This window comes from Excalfactoria chinensis, chromosome 3 (genome assembly GCF_039878825.1).
Source record: "Excalfactoria chinensis isolate bCotChi1 chromosome 3, bCotChi1.hap2, whole genome shotgun sequence".
Taxonomy (NCBI): domain Eukaryota; kingdom Metazoa; phylum Chordata; class Aves; order Galliformes; family Phasianidae; genus Excalfactoria; species Excalfactoria chinensis.
The window spans coordinates 59,530,545-59,545,236 of record NC_092827.1 but is presented as its reverse complement, the minus strand read 5'-3'; the positions used below and the strand labels follow the sequence as shown (position 1 = coordinate 59,545,236).

Below are 14,692 nucleotides of genomic sequence, written 5' to 3'. Positions count from 1 at the left end.
CCTTAATGGCGATGCTGTTTATCGGCTATTCATGTCTGAAGAACTCCAGTGCAACACAGATATCTCCTGATGACTGGTTTCCATGTCCCTAGCTGTATAGGGTAGAAACATAAAATGAGATGTTCTTTCAGTGCGCACAGGATCTTTTGGCAGCATCAATATTTCAGTTGATTTCCTGCTCATTTCAGCAGAGCCATCCTTATGAGTGCAATTACTCAGGAGCATGCAAATGACAACGGAAGGGACAGACTGCTACAGATGTCTGGGTAGGAGCACGTGGTCTTGTATGCCTGTGTAAAGCTCTCTTGCGTCGTAGCTTAGGCTAGCTCATTATGTACATATCAGTCATGCTGCCCTTTTCTAGAGGCAATGTACGGAATGTTAATGCTTACTTTGTTAAGATTTTCAATGGATGAGGACTGCAGAACAATGATTACTTCAGGGTAACACAGTATCAGTAATTCTACCTTTGCATTTGGACATCATTTTCTTCTGCACCTGTAGCTCCTGATGGCATTCCCATCACTTTTAGGTTTACTGTCATAGCACAGACAAGAAAACTCCATAAAAAATGCATAATATCTTCACCATTTCATGCCATATTTTCCTTCTTTCATTTGATACAGCTTTTTATGTTCTCTGTTTCTGCACAGCACCAGGGCAGCTGCCTATCTGTCTGCTGCAGGCTGCGCTGCATGCATTGTCTGTGGCCGGAAGGAATGGCAGTGGGTCCTGCTCTGCTGGAGATGGCTGTAGCAGCAGAAAGGAGCAATTTTGGATGAGAGGGAGAGGGGGTTGTGGATGTGTTTGAGCTGCTGGTGGCTGAGGGTCTAGCCCAGCAAAGCTGTTTTCTACCAAAGAGAAAACCCTAGAATATTTTCTCTTTTCAAAAATGAGTTGAAGCAAGCTGTGCTTCTGACAAATACTGACATTTGGGTGGGGTGCTGATAGCACTGGCTGTTACTGTGCCCTGACTTGTCTATCTCATGACACAGCAAACCAGAAATGCGTTGGATAGCTCAGCTCAGACTGACTCTTTTTCAGTGTCAGGATTTTGTACCTGCTTTTGTTATTGAGTCTATCTCTTCTGGCTGTAGGAGGGGCTTTTAAGGCACAAGAGGCAGTTGTCTGCTTGAGGTTTTGTGGGTCACAGATGCTGGCCTGTGCTCAGGGCTTTTCAAAAGCAGTCCCAGGTTTTGGTGAAGCTGGAAAATGCTCCTGCTTTCATACCAAGGGGTGAACGTTCAGTGCTGGTGTATGAGTTGTACGTACATGCAAATCCTCTCCCTGACTGCCAGGGCACAGTAAGAAATTGTGTTTTGGAATAATGCAGGCTTCAGTTTCAAACGGGTTTGCTGTGACCATCTGGTCTGATCTCCTGTATGCACATCCTACAGAGTAAGCCTAAAAGTCATGAAAATAAAATAACTGAGTTAAAAAGACCCACACAGCCAAGACTAAAAGTGAAATTCAGTGCACTTCCCCTATGCTTATTTTGTGGATTTTTGCTTTCTTTGTCAATCAAAAGGAGATTAAACTTCCACACTAGCCTAATACTTGGTTAAGCATTATGTAGTCCATTGGCTCCAGCTAAATATCTCCCCAATTACATGGGACTTCTAATGCTACTCAAGCTAAGAAGCAGTCATTAGAATAAATTAGACATCTCAATAAAGTGGCCTTCATCTGAAGTTGGGCTCAGTGTAATCGTGACCTTCAGGGCACAGCTTGATTGCTCAGTGCTTTGCATGCTTTGTTCTCTAAATGTCATTTTTCTAGAGGTAAAACATCTGTCTTTTTTTCCTGTAGGTCCTTTCAATTCATGATGAAGGACCTCAAGTGCTTCTTGAAGCCTCCTTGAGAGGAATTCTCTTTTTACTTATATATATATATATATATATATTTATAGATAGATAAATAAATAGGAAAGTAGGGAAAGTTCTTGCTTTTCCTCTTACCTACCAACATCTAAAGTTATCTGAGCTCAGCAGTCAGAATATATTCAAGCATCAAGGAAGTAGAAAACATTCAAGTTTATGGAATAACACCCTAAAAAACTTTACAGTTAAATACTGGAGGTTTACCTGAAGGAAATCTCCAGACCTAGAGGCTGGGATCATAGGGTTTTCCAGCCCTCTCCCGGCTGACATTAATGAGCTCACCTGTCACTTGAGCAAACCTGGGAGAGGCACAGCATTGGAAAGAGCCTTCGAGTTATTCCCAGTTTTGAGAATCAATCAATGGGAGGGGAGGGTGTAAGTGTGGTAGCTTTCTGTCAGCCAACCTGCTGGGGTGCTTCTTGGACCCACATTAGTCCACAAGGATGTCACTGTTTGCAGTAGCAGCCTCTTCTTGTGACTGTGTAGATCTGTCTCAGCATTCTTTCTTTTTCTTTTTTTTTCCTCCTGGAGGAAGAAGATAGGATGCTGCTGCTCAGCAGAAACTAGATCTCTTCCAATTACAGCTGCTCTCGCAGAAGCTCTGCCTGGTGATATGTTTTTGCTTTGTTTTTCTTTTTTTTTCTTTCCCATGAAGGTCATGAGAAGGGAAACAGAAACACCAAGTGAGCTCTGCCTTAAGGGATAACCTCTCTAGTATCTCTCTTTTTGTACTGGAAATGTGCAGATAGAAAAGAACAGTCTTCTTTCCTTTTTGTCTTTTCTTGCTGCAGTACAGTGTCTCCCCTGCCTGGCATACTGATTTGATGGAGGATTCAGGCAGCAACACAGAGGAAAAATCATTAAGTAGAAGCAGGCCTTGCTCGGTACTGTATTATGACTGGACTCCTCTTGCCACCTCATATTCTTTTCTTTTTTTCCCCCCCACAGAGATCAAAACCATTCTTGTATAAAACAGTGTCACTTTTCAACAGTGATGCCTGCTTCTTTTTTTTCTTCAACCTTCAGCCAAGGAGAATGGCTGGAATGGGTCTCACCAATCATCTCTTGGACATGTCAGTAATCTTCCTTGTCCCTGAACATGCCACAGTCTTTTCTCAGAGCATTTTTGCATCCTTGAGACTGTGTGTTACACTGATGGGATTTCCCAGTTGTAAGGTGGTTGCTGCTTTTCTTCCTGTGTATGTTGAACTGTGCATGAAGCCTTACTTCTGATGCTGAGCCTTGCAGTCATTAAGAGAGAAACCCAGGAGCTATGTGCCATTAGAACTGTAGCTGTGCTCTTCCAAACCTTAAAAGTGCACCTGACCTTCTCTCTGCTCTGAGAAGAGCTATAGACTTAAAATTGGTCAATTCAAAGAGAATTATAAAATGCTAGGGAAGGACCTAAATAACATATCTAGCACATCTAACAGAAACCTCAGATGTGAGTTAAGCTTTCAGCATCTTTATGGATTATTGCGGGAGATCTTTTGGTGCTTTCAGAAGATAAAGCTGTTGTTGCAGATCTTGACCCACAGTTCACCTAGCCTTGAGTGTTGTTTGTAAAAGTGCCGATAGATGAAGACGTAGGGAAAAAGCTGAGCAAGACAACTCTGTGTAATGCTTGGTGTTCTTCCAGCCTTCTCCTTTCTGAACTTAGAGACTTCATGGCTCGATTTGAACCCTGGGGACTTCTGTGAGGAAGTCTCTTGAACTGTTGCTTGTTTTCTATTGAGAAAATGCTGCTATTTCCTAGCTGCACCACGGCTTTCCTGGGATGCTTAGTTTCTTCTACTCCTTTAGCAGATAATTTTGTAAATCAAGTCACTTCACATCAGTCATATTTTACTCATCCATGGGTTTGTTTTTCATTTTGCAGAACTGCAGTGAGAGATTCTTCCCAAGGTGCCCTTACAGTGGTTGACTTTTGTCTGGATCATCTATACGTGAACGTTTGGAGCCCTCTCAGTACTGCAAGCTCTTGCGTTCAGGTATGTTGATGACCAGGAGGAAGTTTTCTGAGGTCTGGAAGTGAAGTGAAAATGGTGGAAAGAGACAGACCTTGTGAAATGCAAACGAGCAGGTCTGAGCTGGCACAGAGGCATATTGCCTTCAAATATATAAGCAGTAGTTAGAATAGTGCTGGAATACAGTTATCACTTCTGTTGAACTATGGCTCTAATTTCAGCTTCCAAGTGGCAGTTACCTACAGAGGGAAGTGATTTGAACTGTTTTACTCACTATTATGAAAGAAATCACAACCATCTGAGGAACAGTGTGCTCTCACCTTCTGTGAGGCTCATCCAGCCACATCTAGCGGAGCCATTTGCATCAGCAATTACCTGTCGTTTCCTGCAAATCCAATTACTTTGAATTAGAATTTAAAATGACTTTACAATTACCGAAACATACTTATTAGTGTGAGAGTAAGAAATGTTTTTACCACTCCACATTTAAAAAGGAGCAGAGGCTCTTAACCCTGTAAGAAAGCAACTGTTTCTGATATGCTTTCTGAGATGCACAGTGTGAGAAGACACAAACCTTATTTGCTTCATGCTGCTGACTACAGCTGCAGTCAACTGATGTTGCTCTCACAAGTGAGATAAATTAATTTGCTTTTTAAACTCTATGTCCTGTGCACATGACAGTAAATTATCATATACAAGATTCCTAAATTGCAAATATGGTTTATTCCACTTGTATCCTGAACAATATTTCCTAAAGATATTCCCTGAAAATTTATTGACCCTGAATTACCTCATATCTTGTGTAAGACACAGATGATCAAAGAGATTGTCTTTCAATCCACCTGAAATGCACTGAATGATAAAAGGGATCATATGTAATGATGAAGCTAGGGCATCCTATTTTATAGTTAAGTCACTGGCACTTTGACTGTTATTCCACATCAGTGCCTTGGAGAAAATAAATGTGCTCATGTTTCTTACTTCTTGCAAACCAGACCTTGCATGTAGACTCAAAGGCTTAATATGAGTGTCTGCTTGGTGGAGGTAGTGCCCTATAAACTGCTAATAGGAGTCAATGAATCCTGATTGATTCAGCTGGCAGAGAATATTTGATGTTTAAGATCATAAAATATTATGAGAAAATACATTAATTTTACTTTCTGCTGCCTGGAAAAAAAGGATGGATTTTGTTAAAAGGAAGAATAAAAACTTGTTTTTCTGTATTATATAAAACCATAATGACATAGTGTAGCTAACTGGAACTGACAGAAGCAATGAAACAAAAGGCCAGGATTCTTACTACCTTTAACCTTGCTGCAGCTGGAGGTAGTGTCATGTACCAAGCAATAATACCGTGGAAATACACAGACAAATACAGCTATAACGTGATGGTCTGGAATATGGTGAGCGTGACACACTTCTTGTCACATTTGTTGGAATAAAGTTAAAATAATCCCTACCAAAAGCAATAGAAACCTCCAAATTCACAGTGACAACAGAGTTTACTTCAAATGGGTCATCTTACCCTGAGCATCACTTACACTATCAAGCCATTGGGTGGATATGATGGGCAACTGGCAGCAGGAAAGGTGTTTCACTTGTGCTATCCTGCTCCAAGGCCCTCTACCAGCATGCAAAAGAGCCCTGTGATGTCACCTTTGTCTGGCTACTGGCACAGAAAGACCACCAGTGAAAGGGTCAAGGTAATTCAAGTCTTTACCTTCTGAAGGGAATACCAATGTATTTTTACAGAACCTAGCTGTCTGCAGGAAGGAGAAGAGCGTTTTGCACTGAGGCATTTAGTGCCGCTGTTGCCAGGATGATGGGACAGCTGGCCCAGTGCTTGAATCTGTCCCTGTGGCATCTGTTCAGAGCTTTCTCACACAGCTTCACTGGTCAATTAAATCCCTGTACCTTCTCTACTAGGAACAATGCAGGGCCAAAGCTGGAAGGGACAGTGCTGAACAGTATGTCTAGACTGTTAAATGGTTAACAGCAGAGCTCTTGTTGAGATTAAGTCACAGCAGCAGCATAATGCTGGCTCTGTCCTCATCTGACACTTCCCTGCTGCTCAGAAGGAACCGCTGGGGAAATATGCTTTCACAGGTTGTTGGCTGCACATCCACATCCCTCAGAGCCTTGTGTGATGAGGAATGGGTTGAGCAAAGGGAAATAACAAAGTACTGGTCACATACATGCTCTGTTTTTGCTGTCAGCACAACCCCAAAAGCAGCTGGCACTACTTGGGGGTCACCTCAATTAACAGCAGGGCTAGGACAGGGCCCTGCCTGGCTTCACAGATAACGCTCAGCTACTTTTTCATTTACTGAGAGGAACCTGACTAAAATGAATAATTGGGCTCTTAAGCTGCAAAAATCCTCTGGCAAACTGCTGAAGAAAATCCTCACTATGTGTCCCTGATGGCAGTGTGCTATGTGCTGACAGACTGTCTTGTAGTTAGCAGGAACAGGGGGAGTCCATAGCACAGGAAAAGCAGTATATAGTTCCTAATTCTTCTTTAATTTTGGAGTGAAATTACGCTGAAAAGCAAATGGTCATGGTCAATATTGAAAAATGAGCTTACTTATCTTTTTGGATGCAGAGAAGTTTCTGGCATTGATTAACTGTAATGGACCGTGGTGCATGGATTGCAAGGTAAGATATGATTGATCTCTAGTGGGAAGATGCCTGGTTTTAGGGCAGCACCCTGGTGACCTATGAAAGAGCATCAGCAATAAATGCAAAGCTCTCCCAAACTCAACCTACTGTAGAATAAACAGGAGCTTTATTGCTGTTGCAAAACAATCTGGCAACATCACAGACTCAGCAGCTCAGCCTATCACCCTGTCAGTAACAATAGGAGCCACAGAAGTGTGGCAAGGTGAGGGCAATTGTGCTGGCAGAATGCCTGTATCTCTGAGTTTACACATTAATAAGCTATGTCATATTTTTCAGAAATACCCATTCATAATTTTAAAAGCAAAATAACCTCTATGGAGTCTGAGCCTCCATTCATACCAGTGGTTACAGCCATCATGTGTCTGTGGTGGGGCAAGGTTTTGAACATGGTGTTCTCCAGATCTTTCAGAATAGTCATAATTTCCTTGTTTGAAAATTTCCTCTAATACCAAGAACCACATTCCAATTTTTGAAGTAAGGGGAGGTTTTTTCTCTATTCATTCAGAAAGTAGCTCTTATCCCTGGAGGTATGTAAGTAATAGATGGGCAGACACAGCACTGAGGGACTTGGTTCATTGACGGTACTTTATACATCAGGTTGATAGCTGGACTTGATGACCTGGAAGGTCTTCTCCAATCTGGGTGATTGTGTGATTCTTTTCAAAAGGCAGTCATGGCTTCCACTTTTATGTTGTTTTACTGAAACAGCAAAGGAAAGAGCAACACAGTGGGAAGCAGGGAGGATTTGGCCTATTTAATTAGAGGCTGAACTCTTCAAAGAGTTTAGATCCCAAAGATCCCAAGGAAAAGCTATCAGTTGAGGCCATTTTCAGGCCCAAAACACTGGTTAGCAAAATGGCAAACTTCAAACTGTTTACTTGTACTGCAGGGTGGTATTTTTGAAACAGTTCAGAGATCAACTAAGTGTATACTTTGAGTGAATGGTCTGAGAAATTATGGGGATTTGGACTACACATTACTGTGAGATATACTGCCTTTCTGCAGACTAGATAGAGAAAGCAGCAGATTCTTCCCCTGGGAGGGAAAAGGGTAAATGTCAGTTACCCCTTAGCAACCTGTCATGTGGTGGCACTGCAGCCCAAGAGGAGTGATTTGCTGGTTAGCTGCTGTCACAGGTTATGAAATAAATGTTGATGCACTAGACAAAAACAGCAGTAGAGAACAGCAAGTCTTAGATCAGTGACTGGAGGATATCTTTTCCTGGCCTTAGGGCAAAGGGGGAAAATCTCTGTCAGGTTCTTTTCGGCAGTGCTTTAAGTTGTGTATGTGCTTGGGAAATATCTTTAATAGGCTGACTCAGGGTGGTGAAGAGGTCAGTCTGCTGGGTCTCTCAGCATGCTGGTCCCATCAGGGCTTCTGTTGAGCATGCTGACCTAAGCACCCCGCTATCCCACTCTCCCCAGATACCAAGATACTTCACACCATCCGACACTCTAAATATCTCATCCATGTTGCCTAATTGCCTGAAGTTTACTGGTCAGCATCTGTTCTGATCTAGACTGTGTGTGTAGGAGCATGGCCACATTCACTTCCTACCTTTGCTGTGTGAGCAACAAATGCTGGAGCAAACTGGAGGGAAATATTGGAACAGCATCATTCTTGATGTAGCTGAACCAGGGTCACAGTTAACGTTGGGCCATTGGTGCTACTGATCAGGTGGCAGGAAGGTTTTTGGTTGGAGGCATTTCTAGAGCGGCCAGTCCACAGTTCAGGCAGAACTGCAAACTGAAATGTGAGAGAAGTTGGAGGGGGGTGGGCAGACCCACTCAGAGAAGTGGTTGCAAATGCCCTCTGTGGTGAGGACAGCACTTCAGCCTTGTGATAGATTTCTTCAGGAGGAGAGGAGGAGGCTAAAGAAGATGAAACTATCATCCAAAGCATTTAAAGAAGAAAGAAAATCCACCACCAACAACAAAAAAATCCTTTGAGCGTAGTTGTTTATAATTACATAGGAATTGAAGGCTTCCTTTCATAGCTGGAAAGTGCTTTCCTAGATGAAGTTTTTAGAGGCTCAGATGTAATCAGCTAAGGAACTCTTCAAACAAGCTTGCTGTGTTTTGATTTGGTGCAAATAAGAAGCGAAGTAATAGAAATAGCTATTCCAAGAATAGCTAGTGCTTTGAAATGCTGATATAAAATGCTGCATGCTGCCATTTGGCTGTCCCATCATAATAATATGGAATGAAAGACAATTACCCTCTCTGTAAGCACTCAGAAATATACCTACAAACAAATGGAAATAAAAAATTCACCATTTTTTTTTTCTATTTTTTTCTCATTTTATTATATTTTTTTGCCTGTATTTCTTCTTTACTTCAAAATGTCAATAGCATTTTTTCTTACATCAGCTACAAAGGATATCCAGTTAACAACTTTCTACCACTAACAGTTACTGGATTTCACATCACTATTTGAAAAGTCTGCTCATGTAGGGCACTGCTATAAATTCACTGTAAACACTCATTCTCCTGAGCAGCGAACTGATGATGAGAGGAGGTCTGAAATGATGCCTGTGCTGCAGTCAGAAACACAGGCAGAGCATGTGCAAGTGCACCAGTGTCAGCATGGATCTGTGTGTCTGGGGATGAAGGATGGAGAGCTGTAGCTGCAGGGGGACCAGCATGGGGAGCTGCTTGATTCTTGGGTAAGCTGCTACCTAAAAGCCCTTGGCATCATTATAATTACATGGCTTTGACAACAGAACTGGTTCAGGCCTATATGCATACTTATCTGTATCTACATACATACATCTGCTCTGCACCCAGCATCTGCCTTTTTAACTTATGTCTCTGCACTTTGACTCTGCCTTTCTCTCTTTGGCCCAGTATAGAGGTTTCATTTGGTTGGATCTTTTAGCTGGAAACAGTTTTTCTCAATGTACCAACTATAGGGATGAAGGCACTGACATCTCCTTCCTTGTTCTTAAACATTCCTACTCTGAAGAGGCTGCAGCAGCCTCTGTTAGGATTTGCACTCCCACCTGCTAGATGGCTACTCATAGCTTATGTATTTTTTCTGTACTAGATGGAATGACCAAAATGTGTGACCCCATTATTCTTGCTTTTCCCTGTGGTCTTCTATCAAGAGTAAGGGGCCAGGCTACATGTGGGCCACATGTTGGACATAGATGATTTAAGCTATTTTCTGAAATCACAAATATTTTAAGGACTGCTGTTGCTCCCTTAGGAATGAGTAATATATTATTTGGTAACATGGATTCTAATTAATGGATTATTTTTTTTTAGAAATATATTAATGAATTATATTGTCTACTGTTTGGTTCTTCTGCCCTGCAACTGAAGGGTGCTATACTGAGGACAAACGGAAAGAGTTACTCTATTGCATTGTTGTCTCGTGCTTTCATTGCTATGGGATGTAATTGCATTAGCTTCTGTACTGTTAGATTTCAAAAGGCTAGTTCATAAGCAGTAATAACATTTGTGGCAATCTGAGCTAAGTTAATGAAAAAGATAATCAAATCTAATGCTATAGGGCATGATATCTGATATCTCTAGGGGGTCATGAAGAGATCACGCAGCTGACTCAGGGAAGGGAAGGAGGCATTTGTATGGGGGAGTGCAGAAGAAGCAAGAGGCATCAGAAGACTGGGGTCACCTTGCTCAGAAGAGCTGTGAGCCGGTTGCTGATGGAGGCAGGAGGGTATGCGTTAGACCTATCACAAGGATGAAGATGCTTATCAGGCTAATGATATTTTTAGTAATGCCAATGGTGATGTATAAGTTTCAACTGATCCCAGACATTTGTCTCTATTTGTTGATTGGGAAATTGGATTAAGCAATTTGTGTGTGCTTTTCCTTGCCCGTTGCAGTTACATACTGAGTTGGTGGCTTATCACGGGTGGCATTTGAATAAGATTTTTTTGTTTGTTTCTCAGTAAGCCTCAGCTTCATGCTGCAACTCACTTCTATGACTGATGCCAACAGAAAAAATTTTGCACCTCTAAGATCATTCCCAGTGGCCATGTTTTCCTGTTTGTGATTATATATGCAGCAAATTGTTCATGCGGACACTCACTGCCATGTTTTGTTGTGTCACTTGATGGTCCCAACAAAAGTATATTCACTGACCAGTATCAGAAATAGCACACATTTTCCATCTTTGTGTGCAACTAATAATGATCAGCAAGACAGGCCTGACATGGTTACTGAAGATAGCATGCAACAAGGTGTTTTATCTCACAGACTTGTGCTGTATTTGTTGTACTTACCATCTCCATCCTACTCTGTTCTCCTGTATATTCCATGTTAACATTCTTTCTCTGCTGATCATCCAGTGCTATAGCCTGTGTTTATCCATGGCCAAATGCAGAAAGTGAGCTAAAATGAGAAGGCTTAGGACTTCAAAAAGAGCTCTCTCCTTCCATGTATCTTCACAAGTTAAAGTTATTAAAAAAAAAGTACTGTTAGAAAAACATGGATAGGAAAGAGTGTGGGTACAGATGGTTTTGTTTCTGCCTGGCCATTTACTGTCTCTGTCTCTTCTAACTGTGTCTTCGTGTAGCCCATACTCATCCTATACAGACAACATCTAACTGTGTCTTCATGTAGCCCATACTCATCCTATACAGACAACACATGCACTGATAATTTGAGCATTTATAGGCTCTGTTACCATCTTTTGCCTGTGTTAGATGGAAGGGACTGTATTCACACAAGAATTCAGCAACAGTCTTTTCCTGGTCTCATAATCATGCCCTAAAGCTCCCCAAAGCAGGATGAGAGATGTATGCTGAGATCATAGCCGTGATGGAAAGAAACATGGGAGTCATATCCAAAGGGGAGGCAGTGCTGTGGAACTCAGAGCTCAAGTCTGGGTGCTGAAAGGTGTCTTTGCTCCCACTCAGTGCAGTTACAGCAGGCCGGTGAAATAGCACAGTCAGTCAGTCCCACTATCCTCAGAAGCGGAGTCGCAACACTAATGCACTGCGCTACCATGCACTTGTATCCTTGCGGCCTATGAATGACATTTGCTCTTTACACACATGTACTTTGAGACACATGAAGGGCCATATTGGATACTTGAATATGTTTATTTCTCCAGAACAACAACTAAGCACAGAATTCAATAGGAAAGATATAAAAAGAGTGTCTGGTCCAAAAACTCTTGTATGAATGTCTGTATCTCTTAAAAAGGTTAATATGGATTTCATGCACTAACATTTTGGTCCTTTGGTGTTTACAACAGCTATTGAATTCTTCTGACTTCTTTCTAAGCTTGTTGAAAAAGCTTAGATTGTAGGTGTAGGAATATTTGCAGTGTTTCTTCTGACTATTTTGAAAATCACAAAATAAAATATCCAGCTGCTAGGCTTTAGATCTTATCATAAAACAGAAGAAATAATGGTAATAAAATTGCTGGAATTTATCATGATAATAATCGTGTAAATCTTGGATTGAAGAAAATCCAGCAGTGTGTTTAGAAAAAAATGATTAAAATCTACTATATACAAATTGACTGTGTCCACCCACCCACCATTCCCGCAGCACCTCAGAGCATCACGGTGCTTATATTTGGAGTGTCTGCAGCATGGAGTTATTGAAGCTAAATCAGATTTTAATAAAACAAGGTATTATGGGATTTCTGTGGGGCTGAAGTTCAAACTAAGAGACTTGAATATGTAACACCAAATACAGACTTCGTCTGAGTTAATACCAAATGGAATTATATTTAGTTTTCTTTCTTTCACTGCTTTACAAGAGCAAAATTAATATCTCATCACCTCTAGGAAAGTGAAAGTTATTCCAGAAGAGTGAGAGATTGCAAGGTTCCCAGCACTGCAAATAGAAATAGTTATTTTAAACAATAGAATTCAATCTTCCTTATTGCTTCTTTCTCTCTCTTTCTGAATGGGCCTGTCTGTCTGCAGGATGGATTCTCAGCTGCAAAGCATCCCGATGCTGGCTTATATGTATGTGAGTATTCAAGGTTAACAAGAATGTGCTCCCTGTGGAAGAAATAGTCAGTGCCATTCAGATTACATTTCTCTTTCCTTCTCTGCCATAGAATGGGCTGTCAAAAAAGTGTCTGATGTTGCTACTCTATTCATGCAAACAATTTTGATGTTTACTGTTGGGAGTAGGTGAAGTATTTCTTCCTTGACTGGATGGCAAGCAGGGAGGACAAATCAAATTAAATATCTAAATTAAGGAAACAGAGGATAAATTTAACTCTTTTTTTTCCCACATTATTACAGCTGTCCCTCCTATTCCTGTAAAGGATGACTTTTTAAATTAATTAATATTTTACAGGAAACCAAGCATCAATGACCCAACCGTATGACCCAGGTCATATCTGGACTGGAGAAAAGAAGACTAATGGCTCAGGTTTTCACATAGGTTGCTCTCATAACCAGAGGCAGATGCCTGTCTATCACTAGTTTTACTGGATTAGATTAGCAACATAAGCACATTTTTTTTTTTTTTTGTGTCCTCTTTATTTAATCTCTGATGGAATTACGAACTCATCTGGAAGGTTAGGGAGGGAGGTTGCCCAAGGCAGGGCTTGCAGCACACCCCAGCAGCGCATGCTGGGCATGGGGCTGTCTCTGTAGACTGCTCTCACTTATCCTGCATGCGCTTATCCAAAATGTAGATTAACATACAGAGACTTTAAAGCAGGACCTGTACCTCATGCAATAAGCCTTGGCAGGGGTGGTGCTTATCTGGCACTAAAAGAGCTGGTGGGTGCTGGTGACTGCTTGCAGTCAGTTCTTGCACCCTGCTCTCCATTGCCACCTGACTTTTTATTATCCATCATGGCCCAGCAGTCCCAGATAAAGACACTAATTCCATGCTGCTATGTTGTTTCAGTTCCCAAGCAGCTGACTTAGTTAAAAATGGGTTAGACATTGACCATTCTTGGATTAGACCAGGATCCTATTGCTTTTTAATCTTTTGATAAGATAACTGAGTCACAGTTTTAAAACTCACCACAGCATAGATTTCCAGCCTTCAGATCATTCTTACTTTTATTCCCTAAATTCTTTTTCTTTTTTTCTTTTTTTTTCCCCAGATCATCCAGAAGAGATATGGGGTTCTGTGGACAATCTTATTCATACTTCATGCTACCACTTCGTCTGTCTGTTGTAATGACCTGTTTACACAGCCGAGGGTGGCACTGCAAGCCTGTATTTGCTTGGTGATACTCTGATTTCCTGGGAACCGTGTAATATTACTAAGTATTCTGAGTTAAACATTGAAGAGATGTCATCAGTTTCTAAAAGTCACATTCCTACTTGGCTCTTTCTCATACTTGTTACAAGCAAGATTACTGGGATCACTGTAACTGAAAAAATAAGGGGAAGGAGTGTTTTGCCTTAGGCTGGGATTTTGGAAGATCTTTTTATTTATTTTGCAAGTGTCAGCATTTATGTGTTTGTACGTGGTCAGTGCCTCTGCTAGTTCTTTGTAAGTAATGTTGTTACATTTTTACTTCAAAATAGCTATATCTGGGTCTGCTTAACCACAGAAGATCATAGGAGGCTGTGGGGGCAGTGGCTGAAAAGCAGAAGTGAGATAGGGTCAAGGAGTGAGCCTTGGGTCCACCCCTTTCTGCTTAGTGCCGTTCTGTGCTTCCCATTTCATCTTTTCCTTTTCAGAAGAGAAACTTGAACTTGGAAGGAAGTCTCCACATATCTGTAGTCATGGCATTCTTTTCCTCTTTAACCCCAGTCTTCATAGCAATTATGTGTGTTTTGATTGGGGTAATACTGAAGAAGACTAATAGAGAAAAGGAAAAACGTGACACTAGAAGTAAGCCCATATCTCGCCCATGGGTGGATGAAGATCTAAGAGATGGCACTGATCACCACTTAGAGGAAGAAGGTAAGAAAGTCTTATCCAACTGAGCGATTTTGTTGCTTGAATTTGGTCTGCTAATAAGAATGGAGATGCTGGACTTCTGGACTTCTCCACTTTCATAGAAATGCATAGTGCTATGCTGCTACTGTACCCTGAGCTTGTCAACATGATGGAACAAGGCTATTCTGGTGTCTTGTCCCTCTTGGTGTTAATCTGTTTCATTTAGAGTCCATATGTCAGAGTGCAAGAAGAAAATGTATTTTCAGAGTTTGTTGTCTGCCCCATGCCCAGCAGATCTCAGATCTAAGAGGGATTCTGTGGGGAT

The 14,692-nt window shown here is 41.4% G+C and overlaps 1 protein-coding gene across 3 annotated transcripts in view; it reads left to right on the top strand.

The window, feature by feature from the left end:
* Positions 1–14,692, top strand: part of IYD (iodotyrosine deiodinase) — a 66,064-nt gene that overhangs the window by 35,445 nt on the left and 15,927 nt on the right. For 2 of the 3 annotated variants that reach the window (XM_072332574.1, XM_072332576.1), the window contains exons 2-6: positions 3,760–3,871; positions 6,450–6,502; positions 9,024–9,191; positions 12,435–12,480; positions 13,580–14,391. In XM_072332574.1, coding sequence (XP_072188675.1) covers positions 14,211–14,391 — 181 coding nt within the window. In that variant the 5' untranslated portion in view covers positions 3,760–3,871; positions 6,450–6,502; positions 9,024–9,191; positions 12,435–12,480; positions 13,580–14,210. Of the gene's footprint in view, positions 1–2,671; positions 2,765–3,759; positions 3,872–6,449; positions 6,503–9,023; positions 9,192–12,434; positions 12,481–13,579; positions 14,392–14,692 lie in introns of all 3 variants that reach the window. The other variant, XM_072332575.1, reaches the window with a different exon arrangement.